This window comes from Amorphotheca resinae (assembly GCF_003019875.1).
Source record: "Amorphotheca resinae ATCC 22711 unplaced genomic scaffold M430scaffold_9, whole genome shotgun sequence".
Lineage (NCBI taxonomy): Eukaryota > Fungi > Ascomycota > Leotiomycetes > Helotiales > Amorphothecaceae > Amorphotheca > Amorphotheca resinae.
In genome coordinates, this window is record NW_020194479.1 from 536,695 (window position 1) to 555,429 (window position 18,735).

General features: G+C 49.5%; 6 protein-coding genes across 6 annotated transcripts; 2 read left to right on the forward strand and 4 right to left on the reverse strand.

The window, feature by feature from the left end:
• Positions 1-146: 146 nt before the first annotated feature.
• On the reverse strand, positions 147-4,764 carry M430DRAFT_20838 (hypothetical protein; the record flags this gene model as incomplete). Its single annotated transcript, XM_024864379.1, has 4 exons — positions 147-2,982; positions 3,058-3,742; positions 3,796-4,630; positions 4,681-4,764. 4 exons carry the CDS (start codon positions 4,762-4,764, stop codon positions 147-149), a joined length of 4,440 nt encoding a protein of 1,479 aa, XP_024718914.1.
• Positions 4,765-6,374: 1,610 nt separating this feature from the next.
• On the forward strand, positions 6,375-8,053 carry M430DRAFT_20839 (hypothetical protein; the record flags this gene model as incomplete). Its single annotated transcript, XM_024864380.1, has 3 exons — positions 6,375-6,478; positions 6,541-6,623; positions 6,792-8,053. The coding sequence occupies 3 exons, from the start codon at positions 6,375-6,377 to the stop codon at positions 8,051-8,053; spliced, it is 1,449 nt and encodes a 482-aa protein (XP_024718915.1).
• A 240-nt stretch (positions 8,054-8,293) lies between these two features.
• On the reverse strand, positions 8,294-9,320 carry M430DRAFT_29506 (hypothetical protein; the record flags this gene model as incomplete). The annotated part of the gene is made up of 2 exons (XM_024865883.1): positions 8,294-8,502; positions 8,561-9,320. 2 exons carry the CDS (start codon positions 9,318-9,320, stop codon positions 8,294-8,296), a joined length of 969 nt encoding a protein of 322 aa, XP_024718916.1.
• A 352-nt stretch (positions 9,321-9,672) lies between these two features.
• M430DRAFT_143385 (hypothetical protein) lies at positions 9,673-13,203 on the forward strand (the record flags this gene model as incomplete). Its single annotated transcript, XM_024862818.1, has 2 exons — positions 9,673-9,892; positions 9,944-13,203. The coding sequence occupies exons 1-2, from the start codon at positions 9,715-9,717 to the stop codon at positions 13,201-13,203; spliced, it is 3,438 nt and encodes a 1,145-aa protein (XP_024718917.1). The 5' UTR covers positions 9,673-9,714.
• A 1,053-nt stretch (positions 13,204-14,256) lies between these two features.
• Positions 14,257-17,061, reverse strand: M430DRAFT_106190 (hypothetical protein; the record flags this gene model as incomplete). Its single annotated transcript, XM_024861064.1, has 3 exons — positions 14,257-14,988; positions 15,042-16,183; positions 16,236-17,061. 3 exons carry the CDS (start codon positions 17,059-17,061, stop codon positions 14,257-14,259), a joined length of 2,700 nt encoding a protein of 899 aa, XP_024718918.1.
• Positions 17,062-17,211: 150 nt separating this feature from the next.
• Positions 17,212-17,974, reverse strand: M430DRAFT_262643 (hypothetical protein). Its single transcript, XM_024865367.1, has one exon. It carries the CDS (start codon positions 17,824-17,826, stop codon positions 17,362-17,364), a length of 465 nt encoding a protein of 154 aa, XP_024718919.1. The 5' UTR covers positions 17,827-17,974; the 3' UTR covers positions 17,212-17,361.
• Between the last annotated feature and the right edge of the window lie 761 nt (positions 17,975-18,735).

An 18,735-nucleotide genomic window follows, 5' to 3' on the forward strand; every position in this document is an offset into this window, starting at 1 on the left:
TATTGATATTCATTAGGATGCATGGTTAGGTTGATTCGTTGATTCTGTGGCTTTTGCGTACAAGCTTGTCATCAGATCCTTTATACCGCAGATTGGCGCCCTCGTAGTAATAATCAAAACTAATAAATCGGCTGTGAAGCACTTCTCTACCCCTCCATCCTCCCCACCATATCCCCCGCTCTCCCCTGTTCTATTACTCGTCCCTTGCCCAGCACGACACAGAACTCTGCATTCTTGACCGCTTCCACGCGGTGCGCGATCGTGATCACTGTGCTGTCCCTCATCTCCTCCCTCAGGATCTCCTGGATGCGCATCGCCGTCTCCATATCGATACTCGCCGTAGCCTCGTCCATGATCACGATGGGGCTCCTGCGGAGCAGCGCTCGCGCCAAGCCGACCAGCTGTCGCTGGCCCTGCGAGAGATTCTTGCCGCCCGTGTCGATATGCGTATCGAGGGTCCAGGCGTGTCGCGAGGCGATCTTGGACAGGACCGAGAGGCATTCCGAGTCGGAATACTCGTCGAGCGGGTCGAGATTCGCGCGCATGGTGCCGGGGAATAAGACGGGTTCTTGGGCGAGGAACGTCACGCGTTTGCGTAGCGCTTGCGTGTCCACGGTCGAGATGTCAATGCCATCGATCAGAATCCGTCCGCTGGTAGGTAAGGTCGTGGCGAGCAGTGAGAGTGCTAAGGTGCTTTTTCCTGAACCGGTACGGCCTATGAGTGCGGTTGTAGACCCACCTTTTATTGTGAGTGATACGTTGGAGAGCGCAGGCTCCAGATGGGGTGCGTATTGTATGGTCACGTCTTCGAACACGATATCTCCTCCGAAGGTTGGCCAGTAGGCTGGAGGTTGGACATTTCCGGGTGGTTCTTGGTCGAGATATAAAAGTTCGACGACTCGCTCAACGGACACAAAATCCATTTGAAGTTGGCCGTATGTCTTACAGAGGGTATGTGTTGCTATAACGAACCTGGATGCGGCTGATAGAACGAATGCTGTGAGTCCAGGTGACACTCCGGTAAATAATGCTAGAGCAGTCAAAAGAAACGTCGAGCAAGCTGACAGCGCATCGAACCGGTACATTAACCAAGCCTGGAGGCTCCAGTAGAAGTGATCCATCTTTTGGAAATTGTCCGTCACAGCAATAACCCGCTCTTGGAAACGATATTGTGCGCAGAAAGCGCGAACGGTGGTCAACCCATCAGAAAGAGCACCAAAGTTTGATATGAGTGGGCTCAAAGATACCATCTCCAGTCGCCGCAGACTTTGAGATGTGGGAAGGAAATGAGAGAAAATGATGACGAAGGCGATGGTGAGAGCGATGGCGAAGATCAGAAACAGTGGAGTGACTGATCCGATGACAACGATTGACGATACCCACATAATCGATAATAATGCAACGTTCTGGAACAATATACTTATGTTTCCATCAGCGGTGTTGATATCGGACGTCAAGCGGTTCATCAACCGGCCCACAGGAGTAACATCGTAGAATCGGAACGTTGCGTGGCTGACCCGGGTCATGACCCGCTCGAACAAATTCTTCCCAGCTTTGTAGACGATAACCAGCATGAAACCCTGAGAGATGAGGAATGCAACAGCATTAGCGGTAGCAATTAGGAAAAACCCAAGAAGCCATGGCTTGACATCAGTTTCTGGGGAGGGTAGATGACGGAAAGGATTTGATGCAACTAATTGTTGCACTTTTCCATATGCCTCACCCCATTGTTTGAGGAACCAAGTTTCCCCAATATCAATGAGGCGGTTTAAAGCAAGAGCACATATGAGAATGAACCACCATTTCAACTTTCCTGCTTTGATGTATTCCCAATAAACTGAGGCCTTGACACCGCCGTGTGCTCGATGCTCGTCTTCCATGAATTTCTCGGGAATGGCGGATTGTATTTGCTCATCGTTCATTTCCTGGCCCTCAGACGAGTCGGATGATTTTACTCTGTGCAGGGTATTCGAAGGGATCGAATTGGGATCGAGAACCTCAGCCCTCCCATCTTTTATCTGGACCACTTGCTCAGCAAGAGGGATACAGAGCTCAGTTCGATGAGTAACGAGAACAGTGGTTCGATCCTTGAGCAATGGGCCTTTGAGACATTTTCGTACGATGCTTTCTGCAGTCTGATGATCCAAAGCTGAGAGAGGGTCATCAAGGAACAGTATATTGGCCTTGGAGTATACTGCTCTTGCAAGGGATAGACGGGCTTTTTGTCCGCCTGATAGTCCAATACCATTCTCGCCAATCATTGACAAATCGCCATGTTTGAAGTTTGCCATATCTGGAAGTAAGGCGCAAGCCTCTAGGACTTGCTGATATCGAACCTCTTCGTATGGAGCAGAGAAGAGTATATTCTCACGGATGCTCATGCTTTGAAGCCATGGGGTCTGGCCACTGTAACCAACCATCTCATTTGACCGATGGTATTCGCCTTCCACGAGGTCCACCTCACCAAGCAGCGCCTGCAGTAGAGCTGTCTTTCCAGCACCGACTTCACCACAAACAACAGTCAAGCCAGGTGGAAATGCGAGTGTGATATCTTTTAACACAGGCTCCTTAGCTCCAGGCCATGCAAATGAAGCATTTTTCATTTCAAGCTTGTTGGTGGAGGTTGGGCTTGCTTCTTCGGGGGCGGCTTTATCCGGTTCCTGCATGAAGGCCTCAAGACGTTTGACCGCAACCATCGCATTCAAGAGTACGGTAATAGTGTTCGGCAATTCTTGCAGGCTGTTCTCGAGCATGCTGAATAGCTGTAGTGCAGGGAACGCGATGTCAACCCGCAAAGGTAATCCCGCCAGAGCTGTATATGCATAGAATGCGGCTACAGGAAACATACCACTTGCAAAGACGTTGGTGAAGTTGATCATCATACGGAATATGGCAGTTACTACTCGGAGAGATAGCTCATGCTGTCTTGCTTTCATGACGCGGCTGAGCCAGACATCTTGCCATCCATACCATCGTAGGTGTCTGCGTTAAGTCAGTGATAACTCTAGTGCTAGGTTGATTTCCATGGCGACGATTACCATGGCTGGGATAACAAACCTGATAGACTCAACAACTTGAGATATCTTTTGGAGTTTTGTATCTGTGGCTGCTCTACGCTCTGCTTCCCAACGCAGAAGGACCCGCGCAATCAAAGCATTGATGGCTTGAGCAAAGAACACTGTCAGAACTCCGATCAAGCAAGGCCAACCAATCAATTTCCAGATAAGTACGACCGAGATGACCAAGCCAAGCGGCTGGGTTATGAGATTCGAAAATTCCCAAAATCTTTGCGCAACTTCGTAGGCATCGAATCGCATGAGATTCAGAATCTTGCCCATCGAAGCCAGTTCCTTTTTATCTGGAGACTTTGCCTTCTTAAAACGATTCCCACAGCAAGTTTGAAGCGGATAAAGAACATAACTGAGCCATCTTCTCCAACCAGAGGAGTCCGTTTGTTTTGCATGTCCATTTGTAGTCTGCTCGGAATTTTCCTCTATCCTGGCTTTACTGCTTACACTGACGACTTTTCTTGACAGTGTCTTCTCGTAAAGCATAGTAATCATCTCTCCTCGCGATCTTTCGTAACAGCGTCTTCCGTACCAAAGACTAAACACGGAGGATTGATCTGCTATTAAGCGGATAACAAGTGATATGACAGCATATGTCAAAGCAGCACTTTTCGGTGAGCTAGGATTCTCCATAGATTGGAGGATCTTCTGCAAGAGTACCGGTGCGGAGTAATCTACAATTCGGATTAGTACATTGCTCGATGGGAGAAGACATACTTATCCATACTTGCGAACAATTCTATCAAACTGAGAAAAGAGATGATAATCAGATCAAGGCCATTGGCTTCCAAGAGCCGTCTCAGGACTGTTCCCTTTAGCTCCCTAAAACTGTCATGCAGCAACCTATGCTGAAATTCATACCCAAGGCTCCACACATCTTCATCGTTTAATTGTCTAGAATTCCCCAACTTGATGAGTGGTGACATCCACGATACGCTCATGTATTGCCACAGCGTCAGATTATCTTCAGGACTCCGAAGATTGTATGTTGGCGGTCCAAATGCGGGGCTGATTTTGTCACTTGGCAACGTGTGATGCCGCAGTGGCATATTGCAGATAATGATGATCGCGCCAAGGGCCGCGAAAAGGGCCAGAACCGAAGGTACGCCGTATGGTCCGACTTCAAGAACTCCGTCTAGCAGGATGATGAATTCCGAAATAAAGATGCTAATATAGAGGACAAGCAAAGCTTTTGGTGTAGTAACAGGGCGCGTTATGGCAACCAGGAGACAAGCAGCGGCCCAGGAAATTGTGAGGTATATCATCATGTCCATCCGAAAGATTGGGAAGAATATGGTAAGTATCTGCAGGACAAGGCCAGCCATCGATACAACAAATAGTGGGAGAGTGAGGCGTCTAAGCCTCCTCTTTGCCTGGGAATTAACCTCGTCATCTTCTTCTACCTCTTTGGGTTCTTTAATGAAGGTTCTTGACCATTTTGGTGACAGTAAGCCACATGGGTGCCTCAGTAGAAATCCAAGAGCAATGCATACTGATAGAGCAGCTGGGATAACTGAAATGACTGGAAGAAAGCATGTCGTAAAGCGAGCGTTAACGGGGTCCTGTTCTGATATTAGATTTTGCTGCCAGAAATGTGTGGGGGTAAGCTCACCCAAATACCACATCGAAGAGGGTCACCTCCCGATTCTTGGTAGGGTAAAAGACTGGCCCCGCTTTGAACTTTGAATTGGGTCATGACTAAGGTGGAATGGCAAAGTTCCAGCCAGAGCCTATTTCCATGATACAAACGTCTACGCCAGCTTAAGGAGAGTGGGGAGGCTCGACGTGCCCTCCGTCAGATCAATCCGTCTTAGCAATGAAATCCCGCCTAGAAATGCGTTATTATTTGGCAACAGGTTCAGGGTCATTTACCTACACAAAGTCGAGCACATTAAGGCGTAATTGATCAAGCAGTTGGTGAGGGAGGAATTTTGATATTGGATGTGAAAGAGGTTCGCATGGGTGTGGGGTTGAGGCGCAGCCTTCCGGGGTTAATTATCCCGTAAATCAACAAATATTCAAAAATCATAAACAAATCCAAAAGGTCCGGCCTAGTGGCCTAATGGTTAAGGCGCCAGATTTCGGCTCTGGAGATTGGGAGTTCGAATCTTCCCTGGGTCGAATACGGATTCTTTGTTTTTTTGTTTCTTTTTTTGAGCCCTCAACCTAGGTATCTAGGTACCTATACCCCTACTAGTACTACATAAGTTGTAGTTATCATTTTATTCATCTACATGGCGCCTGGAAGGCTAGATTAGCCCTCAAAAGGAAAAAACACAAAAACAAATTGATCCGGCCCAGTGGCCTAATGGTTAAGGCGCTAGATTTCGGCTCTAGAGATTGGGAGTTCGAATCTTCCCTGGGTCGATCCGGAATTTTCTTTTTTTTCTTTTTTCCCTCTTCTTTTTGTTCTTCTTCTTTTTTATGAAACTCTATCTACCATGTGCTACATAAAAGAAAATAGTTACTTTAGTTTATATCCGGCCTAGTGGCCTAATGGTTAAGGCGCCAGATTTCGGCTCTGGAGATTGGGAGTTCGAATCTTCCCTGGGTCGTTACGGATTTACATTCTTTTTTGCCTTCCAATTTTTTTTATAAACTCTGTCTCCAGATAGAACGATAATTATCCTTGTATTTATATACATGGCTTCTGGGCAGCCAAAAAGCCCCTGAATCGATGTATGAAAGCTAGAAATATAAATGATTTCAGAGGTTAACGACTGAATCTTGGGTTGTCCATTTATTACTGGACTAAAGTTTTGCGGAATAACTGTTTATGGAAACTGGAAATGTGACCGTCTGATGATCTGCCTATTATTTCTGTGTATCGGTGTCTTTATTTCATGTTTTTATATCCTTGGTTCGTTTCTCTATTTTTATCTTCATTTTTCATCATTTTTGAAGAGAAAAGGGGGGGGGGGGGAGTCGGTTGCTGGCCCTCAAATAGTTGTAGTACGTAGAAGAGAAGATGACGACAAATCTTTTTATTTTTATGTTGTCGAAATATAAACGTCAATGTGATACTCAACTCTAACTCTTTGTCCTTCTATTCATATATGATGACACGCCTAGAGGCAGGGAGCTCGTATTTACGGAATGATCCCAGCTTGGAATCTGGCCTTCTGATAGAACGTTCGTCAGCTGCGAGGCTACCAACTTTAACATTCGCGTCGCCGCCTCAGCCCGACCAACATGAACGTGTCCAAACTCTAATTGCCCTCCCCAATTTTCCGTTTATAACCCCAATTTCTGTCACCCAAGAATGGTTGTTTTCAGTACAACTGGGAGAGGACCCTATCCACCAGCATGAACCGATGTCACATCGTGGTCTTTTCGGGCGGCAGCGCAGCGAACAATCTCGTCGATGTGTTTGGAAAGGTGGCACAGGATAAGGAATGTTCATTGAGCTAGTAAGCCAAACTCCCTTGTTCAGGAGGAACTGGAAGAGATGCTGATCTTGGGCGATCTACAGTGTGATTCCTATCAGTGATAATGGAGGATCTTCGAGTGAGCTTATTCGGGTCTTCGGTGGTCCAGGCATTGGCGATGTGAGAAGTACGATATTGTATTCTTCTTTTCATTTTTTCAAGATATACGAGTAAGCAAATCCATAGGTTCGCTTTGTCTCCGCTCCAAGTTGGAGTGCATATCGAGACAGACTCCAAGTGGCATATATTCTCCTATATAGTCTTCACATCACGTGCCACCTCCTGACAACGACAGGTCGACTCGTGCGGCTCATCCCTGAAGACCCCACCGGCAAAGACCTCGAAAAGAGTGCCATAAAGGCGCTCTTCAACCACCGTCTAAGTTCGTCCCCGTCTCAGGCCCGCGTCGAATGGTTAGACATCGTCGAAGCCCGCCATGCGCTGTGGCAGGATATCAGCTCCTCCAAACGCGAGCTAATCCGAAGTTTCTTCAACACCATCAATCTTGAGATTGTCAAGCGCGCCCGTCCTTCTTCGGTCTTCAATTTTCAGTCTGCTAGCGTTGGGAACCTATTCTTGACCGGAGCCAGGCTGTTCACGGGCAGTTTCGAATCGAGTATCTACCTGCTGAGTGCCATAACGGGCGTCCCAGCGAATGTAAACGTGATACCGGCAATCAACTCAAATTTCTCACATCATATCTCCGCCGGCCTTCTCGATGGGACTGTGATAGCCGGCCAAAATGCCATTTCTCATCCTTCTGCCCCATCAGCTCCCGCCCTTGTCCCCAATTCCGGGCTATTAGGCAAGGCTTCTGAAATTACACCCGAAAGTCCAACAAGTCAAGAGCGTAAAGAGATCTCCCTCCACGACCTCGTCGAGGATGCAAACCTCCCGGGCTCGCTCCCCACGCTCCGCAAGCAGTACATCAACTACGCCAAAACGCACACCGCGGACCTGCCCTCGCGCATTTCCCGCATCTGGTACATCAACCCTTACGGGCAAGAGATCCGGCCCGCCGCCAACCCGGCCGTCATCTCCTCCCTGAGCGATGCCTCGTGCATCATCTACTCCATCGGCTCGCTCTACACATCGATCATCCCGTGCCTGATCCTGCGGGACGTGGGAGCGGCGATCGCGGCGCGCAGCGTGCGGTTCAAGATCCTGATCCTTAATGGGTCGCTGGACCGCGAGACCCGGAGCGCGTCTATGGAGTTCGGGGCCAGGGATTTCGTGCAGGCGATTAAGGACGCGTGTGATAGTTCGCGGGGTACGGTGGGAGAGTATAGAGACTATGTGACGCATGTTATTCATCTGCATGGAGAGGGCACGCCGAGGGTGGAAAGGGAAGAGTTGGCGGGGTGGGGCGTCGAGTGTGTGAGGATTTATGGGAGGAAAATTAATGGTGTGGATGGGGAGGGAGGTATGGTTTACGATGGCATAGCGTTGGTGCAGGCGCTGGAAGCTATCTTGGGGAAGAGGGATCTAAGGGGTGATAAGTCGAGAAGGAATACCTTAGAAGCCAACGTTTATAGCCCAAGAAAGCTTGGTCCTTGACGTCAAATAGATTTGGGAGGCAATTTAGAGAATAATTGGTTCATTTGATAGTTGATGCATGAGAAATAGAGGACATGAAAATGCCCACGTTCCACCTATATCTCCCCGATAATGCAGAAAATCCTATGCTGTAGTCTTGAGCTACAAGGTATCATGCCGAATTCCCAAACGCCACAATGCGCCATATCCTCCCTCCATCCATACTCCAAGTTTGTTCCGTCACATGCACCTCAACTTCGGTCATCGGACGCCCTGAGATTTGGCTGGCTGCTTTCCCTTCTTACTCGCAGTCATCAACTTCATTTCCAGTGCAAAAATACCGTTCTTCGGCTGTTTCTTGTCTTTCCCCTGCAACGTCGTGTTGATCGCTGTTCTGCAAACCGGGCAGCATTTCTTCGCGTTGCCTGCATAGAGGGCTTGGTGGAGGCATTCCGAGCAGAAGAGATGGCCTTGATAATACCAGTCAGTCGAGGTAAGAAAAGAGAAGAAGGGGGGAAGTGCACATACCACAATGCGTAACAGTCAAGTCTGTCGGATTATCCATACAAATAATGCACTGAAACTCTGCCAGCCTGACTGGTCTAGTTGCCTCCTCCTGTTGTTGCTTCTTGACCAGCTCAGCCTGTTGTTTTAACTTGAAATCTTCGTATTTCGAATCATCGTCGATATCAACCAGATCAACCAGATCAGGTGTCTCAACCTTTGCCTGTCTTGTGGGCGATCCCCCCAGATTCCCTGATGCCGCACCACCGCGAGATGATTTATTAGGCCGTTCGCCCGCTGGAGTATCCGCCTTGCGTTTCCTACTCGGTGGCATATCGTTGGTGTTGTTGACAGTGGGGGAAGATTCCGTCAAATCAACCACACTACTCTCCCTCGTCGTATTTCGTGACTGTTGTGTCGTGGGTCGTGAAGGTGAGCGTGGAGGAGTCAGATCGATGAGGTCTCCGAAAGGATCTGGAGATTCTGAAAGTTGATAAAGGTGGCGTTGCTCCTGCTGGGTCGAAGGCGGCGACTGCTGTTCTTGCGAGCGCGACGCCGAAGGTTCGGGCAGGGTGCCACCCGGCGATGAAAGACGAGGTAGTGAATCGAAGAACTGATCGGTATCGGCATATTCGGCCGGGTCGTCACCACTGTCTACATCAGGGACATATACAGAGTCGTAGTTGGTTCCGGATTCTGGTGAGGCACTCCATGGCGAGCCCGAGATGGTAGACGACAGATCTTGGGGCGAATATGGGCGAAAGGCGGGAGGATCTTGCGGCATAGTGAGGTGTATACAATCCTGGGGAGCAGATATCCGGTCAATTGCCCTTCGCAACTGAATCAAATGGTCCTAAAGGAGAGAGGGGCAAGAAAGCAGAGAGGCATGTTGGGCGGGTCGTCCCAGAAATACGGAGTAGGGCTACCCGTGTACACGGCCCAAAACCGTAAGTCCGATAGCCGCCTTATCGATTAGCCACTCCCGAGTCCCTAGCCACAGTTGTGCAGGGGCTCGCTTGGCGGCTAAAGACCGGCTAAATCCAAGGTGGCTACTTTGCTTACCAGAACAATCTCTTGTCATCTGATATTCAAGCATCGTGAAAACGAGTCCCGCTTCATTCAATCAGAAATGTGCAACGACCAGTATCATGCTCTAGTACGTTCTGGTTGCACATACTATGCTTCTTTCAACATGCGCTGGTCGTTCCAGCAGGCCGCGCATGAGCTCTGTTAGGATTGCAAAGCTTCGGGCGCATTGCCGTCCGGAATCTTTAGCACCAATCCAATGGAGATTCTACGCGACAGAGACTGCTGTGCCGAAAGCAGAGCGCTCTGAAGGGTCGGCATCACGCTTGAGTAAGTCATTTCCTCTGGAGAAATGAGAAACGTAGTTCTGACGGGTCTTAGAAAACTCGAAAGCTCGGTTCAATGAAATAGGGGTCCAACAACTCAGCAGCCATGTCTTCTCCCAGATCTTTCCCGTTAAAAGCCCGCCGCCTCCTCAGGAACTGGTGGACCTCTCGAAGGACCATCTGCGGCGGCATGATTTACTAGGGAAGAATACAGACAATACCCCACCCATTTCGTTTGACCTCCCGGAGTTGCAAGGAACCACACTTGACGAACACTTCTATAAACTTGGCTCAGATGCGGCGGAGCCATATCTCACAAAGGCGAAGCAATTCACACGAGCGAATGCCCCTCCGAAGCCGCGGAAATGGGTACAGAGGAGTGGATGGACAAAATACTACAGCGACGGCAGGACGGAGGCAGTGGATGCGCCCCAGGAGGAAATGCTGTGTTTCGATACTGAGGTTATGTGGAAAGAGAGTTCATTTGCTGTAATGGCATGTGCTGTTAGTCCCACGAATTGGTACGCCTGGTTGTCGCCGTGGTTACTTGGGGAATCGGAGAACGACCGACAGCTCATCCCCCTTGGAGATCCGACCAAGCCTAGGATTATCGTCGGACATAATATTGGCTACGATCGGGCGAGAATAGCTGAGGAGTATGATATCAAGCAGTCGAAGAATTTCTTCCTAGATACAATGTCTTTGCACGTAGCCGTTAATGGGATGTGCTCCCGCCAAAGACCGACGTGGATGAAGCATAGGAAAAATCGAGAATTGAGGGATAAGATTGCCGGGGAGACAGATAATGCGGAATTGGCGACCTTGCTCGGCGACAAAGCTTTGACTGAAGAGGAGGAAGACTTGTGGGTTGGGAGAAGCTCAGTCAATTCATTGCGGGATGTGGCAAAGTTCCACTTAGATGTCACAATCGACAAAGCGCAGAGAGACCAATTTGGTGAGTTGGACCGAGCCGGTGTACGAGAGAAGCTTGATGAGCTCCTGGATTACTGCGCCGCCGACGTGGCTATTACGCATAGGGTCTACAAGATTGTATTCTCCAATTTCATCGAGGTCTGCCCTCATCCTGTCAGTTTTGCTGCCTTGAGGCATCTCTCCTCAGTCATACTCCCCGTGAACAAGTCTTGGGAGGAATACATCGCCAACGCTGAAGCAACATATCATAAGCTGTCTGACGCTGTGCAAGAACGACTCATATCGCTTACGGAAAAGGCTCTGGAAATCAAAGGAGATTCCGAGAAGTGGAGCAATGATCCATGGCTAAAACAATTAGATTGGTCTGGCCAAGAGATAAAGATGGTTAAGGGAAAGAAGAAGAATGACCCTCCAAGACCGGCTGCCAGACAAAAGATGCCTGGAATGCCAAAGTGGTATAAAGATCTTTTTGTCAAAAAGGATGGCCCCATTGGGCTGTCAGTTCGGACTCGCATTGTGCCCCTTTTGCTGCGCCTGGCATGGGATGGCCATCCTCTTGTCTGGTCAGACAAGTACGGATGGACTTTCAGAGTATCACTTAAGGAGGCTCAGAAGTACAGGGAGAAACAAATGCCGGAATGCAAAGACTTTGATGAGAAGGACTTTGCCCTACGAGATGACAGGGCCGGTGTTTACTTTAAGGTGCCACACAAAGATGGGCCTGCTGCTCGATGTGCTAACCCACTGGCAAAGGGCTACATGCCCTACTTTGAAAAGGGTGTTCTGTCTTCTGAGTTCGACTACGCGAAGGAGGCAATCGAGATGAACTCTTCGTGCTCGTATTGGATCAGTGCAAGGGACAGGATCATGTCCCAGATGGTTGTCTATGAGAGCGACGGTGCGAAAGGACCTGCCCAAGAAGCCAGCAAATCTGAGACCGGCTATATCTTGCCCCAAGTTATTCCTATGGGCACTGTTACTAGACGAGCGGTCGAGAATACCTGGCTTACAGCGAGCAATGCGAAAGCCAATCGTGTCGGCTCAGAACTAAAATCTATGGTCAAGGCACCTCCAGGGTATTGCTTCGTTGGAGCAGATGTGGACTCTGAAGAGCTTTGGATTGCTAGTCTTGTCGGTGATGCACAGTTCAAGCTACATGGTGGTAACGCCGTTGGCTTCATGACTCTGGAGGGAACGAAAGCAGCCGGGACGGATCTACATTCACGGACTGCTTCAATATTAGGAATCACCAGAAATGATGCTAAGGTTTTTAATTACGGACGTATCTACGGAGCTGGCCTCAAATTTGCGTCTACTCTGCTCAGGCAGTTCAATCCAGGGCTATCCGAAGCCGAGACCACCAAAGTTGCTACAAACCTGTACAAAGCGACTAAAGGGACCAAGACAAGCCGGAAGACACTTCACAAACGTGCTTTCTGGCGCGGTGGAACGGAATCCTTTGTTTTCAACAAACTTGAAGAATTCGCTGAGCAGGAACGTCCCCGTACTCCCGTCCTGGGAGCCGGCATCACCGAAGCGCTCATGTCACGATTCGTTAGCCAGGGCGGATTCATGACCTCGCGTATCAATTGGGCCATCCAATCTTCCGGCGTCGACTACCTCCACCTGGTGATTATCTCGATGGACTACCTCATCCGTCGTTTCAACATCGATGCCCGCCTCGCCATCACCGTTCACGATGAGATCCGCTACCTCGTTCGCGATGAGGACAAATACCGTGCCGCCATGGCCTTGCAAGTCTCTAATGTTTGGACAAGAGCTATGTTCTCGCAGCAGATGGGGATCAACGATCTACCTCAATCCTGCGCCTATTTCTCCGCCGTTGACATTGACCATGTACTGAGGAAGGAAGTGGATATGGATTGCATCACACCTTCCCACCGAACTAAAATCCCACACGGCGAATCCCTCGACATCACCACCCTCCTCTCCAAACCCTCCTCCTACCTCGACCCCACCATTATCCCGCACGACCCACCTAAGCTCTCACACATCAAATACACGCCCCGCGTCCCCGTAATGGAGACCCTCCAATCCGCGAACTCTTCTCTAACCTTCCTCAAAGCGCAAATCACAGCCGACGACAACGAGCTGCGCGACATCATCAAAGAGCAGCGCCAACTGGATCTCGAGAAAGCCCCCAAACCCGATCCCAAATACGCAAAGGACAAGAAACCTCAACGTACGATCCTGCCATATCAAGCATATGCGGAACCCATGATCGTCAGTGATGTCTTGGCGCCTAACCGTTTCCGCACCAACACATTCGAGAACGGGAACCCGAAGGCCAGGAGCTGGGCGTGGGAGGGCCGCCATGTTGGCGGTAAGGGTGCGAGACCTATTCCTACCAGCCGTTGGTAATCCGCCCTACCTCTTCCCCTCTACCCATCTCTCATGTTCTCCTTTCTCTGTATGATTCGTATGTATGTCTACATGTGTGTACGTCTATATGTATGTATGTAAAACCCCCCTTTCCATTGCGGACAGATAAATTCTCTGTTATCTTTCGCCCCCACTTCTTCTCTTTTGTACGATCCGGCGCGGTTTGAGACGGCGCTCGGTGCTTGTCCAGTTTTTTGGTTTTGTTCTTTGGCTCTGGTGCGTCTGTGTTATTAGGGGGAGGGAAAGGAAGATGGAATAGGGGGCGCTGGGTGGCCATTTGTCGTTCAATAGTGTTTGTTATACATCCATGTACGGCTATCTCTCTGTCTCGTGTCCCTCGTAGATAGGAAGGAGGACTAGGGCTTTCTGAAGCTCATAATATGAATAGAATCCTTCAAATGGAGTAAATCTTCGGGCGCCCACACAAAAGCCACGTAAGTGTTCTAATACTCAAGAATTATGTGTGTCTATAATGAGGAGTGAGGTCTTGAGTCCTTTCCAGAGCGTTCAATTTTTATTTGTATTTTTTTGCCATTCTTTACTTTTTCTTTCTTGCCTCTACATAATATATGTAATGTAATGTAAGGTAATGTAAGGTAATGTAGTATAATATATATCCCGAAATGTCCCAATGCATATCGCATACACATTGAATATGATATCAGAAAAGAAGAAGCCTGAATCCAAATCCCCCCTTCCACATAATGAATATATGATATACCATGATGCATGATGTAACCTGAAGAACCATCCCATCCAACCCATCCATCCATCCAACAACGAATGCTCCGAACCGTTCCTTCCCGTCCCCCCGGATCCCGTACCAGAAAACTCCTACTCCTTGGATTTTTTCACGCAATGGTTTGAACATTCTTTCACCCTAAGCTGCGCCGATTGTTGCCCTTTGCGAGACGCCCTGAACCCATATCTCAATGAAATATGTGCGGGCATCCCAGTCGTATATATGCTCTTTCCTTTGAACTCCGTTTCTCATAGTCGACATTCTAAATACAAAAATCTTTTGTCATCGCGTCATGCAGCTTCAACTGTTGAAGGTAGCGACTGTCCCTCGTTCTCGGTTTCGCGTCTAAGGGTATTGTTGAAGCCCGAAGGATTGAACATGAAATTCCGGTCGATATCCATGCTGCGAGCAATTCGCCCCCCAGGGGTTCTGGGGTTGACGATGTTGACTCTTCCGCGGCTGGTTGCTCTATTTATGTCTTCCTCGTCCGTGTTGTTCTCATCTTCATATGTCTCGGCCAATCTCGCAAAGTAATCCGCTAGACCATCGTGGCTTGGAGTCCCGATTACCTGTTCATAAAGAGGCGGTGGTGTTGGAAGTGGTGGAGGGGGCTGTTCTGCATCGAATGCAGGCGGGTTATAACTTGGATGCCTTAGCATATGGATCGGGCGTTGAACGACTGCACCTGTTGATAGGTGAACCTGGGGTGGTCTTGTAAGGCTTGGTGGGACAAATTGTTCGGGGCCTTCGGGTGTTTCGACAGCACCACCATGGCTATTAGCTATGGCCTGGGCGGTTGATTCAGATGTCATAGTGGCGGTGGGAGCGGCGTTGGGACATCCGCAGACGTGTTGTTGACCGAGACTGGCAGCATTTAACCCCGAATACTCCGGAAGCATTAAGTTGTCTCTTGTCGCGCGACAATTGAGAATGGTGAAGGGCGAGTCGATAGAGATCTCGAAGTGACGTCTCTTTTTACCTTCTGGATCCTCGGTATCTAAACGAGAGATACGCATAACGATCTAGTATCAACATTAGTAGGATGCATCGGAAGGAAGAGGTTCTGGGAAGATACCTTAATCCAATGATGCACATTGACGTTCTTCCAGCTACAGTCATGGACCAATCGTTTCGACTTATCCTTCTCCATCATCTCACATGTCGGTAACTGAACATTCATCTCGATTTCTGTCTGACCCCAATACTGCTCGCCTAGATCCAGTTCACCAAGAATATTTTCCGTTGGTTCGGGCAGAGGTTGCGGTGTCGTGCCTTGTACCCTCGCCAACCTTTCTCTGTATCTCCTAGTATTCTCCCGTGCATGAGCCCTGTCTTCCGGGCTCATTTCCCCACCAGCGAGAACTCTCACTTCTGATGAGCTGTAATCTTTCGCTAAAGGTCGCCCCGCTACCTTTTCAAGCAGCAGGATCTTTCGCATCACATCCTTCCTAGTAACTTTCCGATTGTTTGTGAAGTACTCGATATTTTCGCTGACATAAACCTTGAGCTTGTGAACTTGCACCTTAGCCAAGGGCGTCAGCTTGAATGCGATGGGAATCTTGGAACCTAGAGGAAACGATTTGCCGGATATCATAATTTCATAGTACAGTTGATCCTCCCATTTCCTGCTGATAGATATTGGCTCGATCAACTCCAGGGAATCTTCTGAAGGTGATCGGACGACTGGGATCTCTTTGAACCCTTGAAGGTTCGGTTTGAACGTCCCATTTCGCTCTATCAAAGCTTCTAACATCCATTTTACCGAAGCGAGTGGCAGATTTGCTGTCTCGGGGCTGTTGTTATCTATTGGAAGTTCGAAGCTGTACTCGTAAATCCCAGGATGAAATGTTTTGTATCCCTTCTGCTGCGGCGTGGGGCCGACTGGTGAGTCCCCTTTCTGAAAGCTCCGGGATTGATTGCTCTGTAAAGACAGTCGTTTCAAATCCTTCGCTGATAATATCGTGCTTGATCTGTTTGATCGATTACCAATGATTGGCAATGAGATACCGTGTTCTGAATGGGGATGATGCAGGTTTGTGCTCGAGTGGTTGCCAGAAATACTTGTGACCGAGGAAGTTGCAGTTTTCTGGCGCAACACGTAATTACACAATGTGCCATACCCCTTTTCTGACCCTTGGTACAGAGCGTTGAAAAATGGTAAAACTTGAGTTCTGAGAGATTCCTCTTCATATGTCTCAGTCTTCGTGGGAGGGATACCTAGGAATTTGTTAGACGGTTCAACGTCAGAAATTTCATCTCAATTTCTTACCTTCGGGCCATTCGGTTCGAGCCCTCCCCGTAAACTTTAAGGTTATGGCCTTTATCTTGACACTCTTTGTGATATCTAAGCGTAATATCCCTCGAAGCATCGCACTGGAGGAACTTGACCTGTGAGCGTCCCGCGACATAGAATCGTGGTCCAGGCCTGTCAAGAAAATTGTCGGCTCGGCCAGGGTGATGTAACAGGAGACTCCATTTCCTGCGCATACAGGTTTCTCCTGAACGTAAGAACCAGTGTTCGCTGGTGTCACCGAAGCCCCGCTGACGCTGCCCCTGGGTGCAGCGCCTTGGGAGCTCACCTCCGCTCCAGACACCGCCGTCGATTCAGGCATTGCAGGATCATCCACTCCAGTTATTCCCAAGCCGGACCTCCTGGAATATAGTGATGTGGGGTCCGCGGCTGCCGCGGTGAAAGAGGGAGGCCTCGTGGACGCTGGGGACGCTGGGGATGCTGGGCTCAACGATCTTCTGGAACCCGCCGCCGGTGACGAGGCGGCGGAGGAGGAAGATGAGGAGAGGGAAGGAAAGACCGACCCAAGCAGCCGCTTTGCACTATCTCGGGAAGCCAGCTTTCTTAATTCTATGCGACTTCTTGAGGGCTTTCTGGGTTCTCGGGACGGCGGCGACGGCTTTAGATCAGCAGCAAAGCCAGCAGGTAAACGGGTGATGTGTATCGAGTGCGGTCTTCGTGGTCTAGGTCGGCACGGAGGCGTAGGAAACCGGGCTGGCTCTGATGGACCGGCGGATACGTCGGTAGGTGTGTAAACGATTACACCTCTGCTCGTGTGATACGATACCGGAATAGTTCCTGTCATGGTGCGCGTCAATGAGGAAATCCTTCAAAATCTCTCAAGATGCTGAACATCGGAGGAAAGTTCTATGAGAGAAGAGCGCAGATTTGATGCTGCTAAGTACCACAGCATGGGTTGCTGCACAAGATGGCAGGACACCGTATGTAGGGTGTACACTCTGTAGTCATGCAATCAAAATGACCCAGGGATGGGCTCGTGTGCTGATGGGGGAGGGGGCACAATGCAACACTGCAAGCTGATACACGGCATACGACTTGAGGATGCTTCTGGGTGCTTGATGGGTGGATGGGCTAGACTCACAGTTCAGGGTCGGTAGATGCGCTTTGCTGTCACCGCCATAAAGCATTGAAGAACCGGGCACGCAGTGGTAGGCGCTGTGCTTTGCCAGCGCATGGGGGGTTCGAGTTGACTATTGAAAAGGCGGTCGTGATTCAAGAATTGTAGATCTCTCCCCGCGCAAGGTCGAGGGTCGGTCGGGCGGTAATGCTTCTTTTGCCAATCCCTGTCAATAGATGCCGAAAGTGATGACGGAATAAGCAAAATCTTTATCAGAAGAGATAGAGATGAACAGCCGGGGCTCGGGTCACTTGTCGAGGGGCGAAGAATGGATATAAAAATCAACAGAGGACGCAACAGAGCGAGGGAAAGAGATGCAACATGGACCGAGAAATGTATATGATTTTTTGGGGTTTTTTTTTTGGCTTGTAACACTGATACAGTAGAAAGCACAGGTACGAAAGGCGAAAAGCGTGGAAGCTTCGCAACCATAGCCTGTAGTAGCGTCCCGGCACAGCCGTACCGTCCACGTAAAGAGTGCTCCAGCCTCCCGAACTCCGGCAAAGTGGAAAGGGATGATCATGATGATGTAAGATGCCCGCCAAGAGACCGTCCACTGGGTGACTGGGAGTAATAATCAGAAAGAGGGGTGATAATATGATCAGACATGAACTCCTCCGAGGATCTATTCTTTTCCAATCCTTGCGGGTGGAGAAGTGGTCTGATGTGAGTCTGCAAATTTTCTGCCTCTCTCTCTGGCACTATGCCTGATTATTGCTTCTAACTGCTCTTCGTCCCTCTGGTCACCCAGCGTTGTGTGCTCTGTATGGCCCATCCATCTGCTGGCGAAATCTGCCGCCACACTGCGCGAGTGCCGGGGATCTGTTCCTGGCACAGAAGGAATATCTCGGCTTGGGGTCTTCCTTGGCGTCATCGCTCTGGGGTTGAAGCACGTCTGCCATGGAGTTCGCGGTTCCACGTCCCATCCCAGAGGGCCAGAAGCGATTTCTTCCCGTGGCTGCTGGACCGGGGAGTCGGGAGCATGTGCTTCATCATGTATGCGATAGGTAACTTGAAAAAGCTCACATCACCAGTCACGTCTGAATTTCGAGTACAGAGGTAAAAATTCCGAACTTCAATTTTCACTTCAATCTTCACCAACGATCATCCACGGTACCCGCGCCGGCCGAAAGTCGGCGTCTGCTAAAGTCGTGAGTCGTGCCCTTGAAGCTCGACGTCGATGATCATGGAGCGAGCAGGGGATGCGGTGCACGAGATCACTTTCAAATCCCTGGTAAGCCGGCCTACTGTCGTACGCGGGAGGGATCTCTCGCCCCCGTCGTCAGCTGTACGGAGTATTCTGTACGCTGTAGACTGATACTACAGAATAGCCCGCCATCT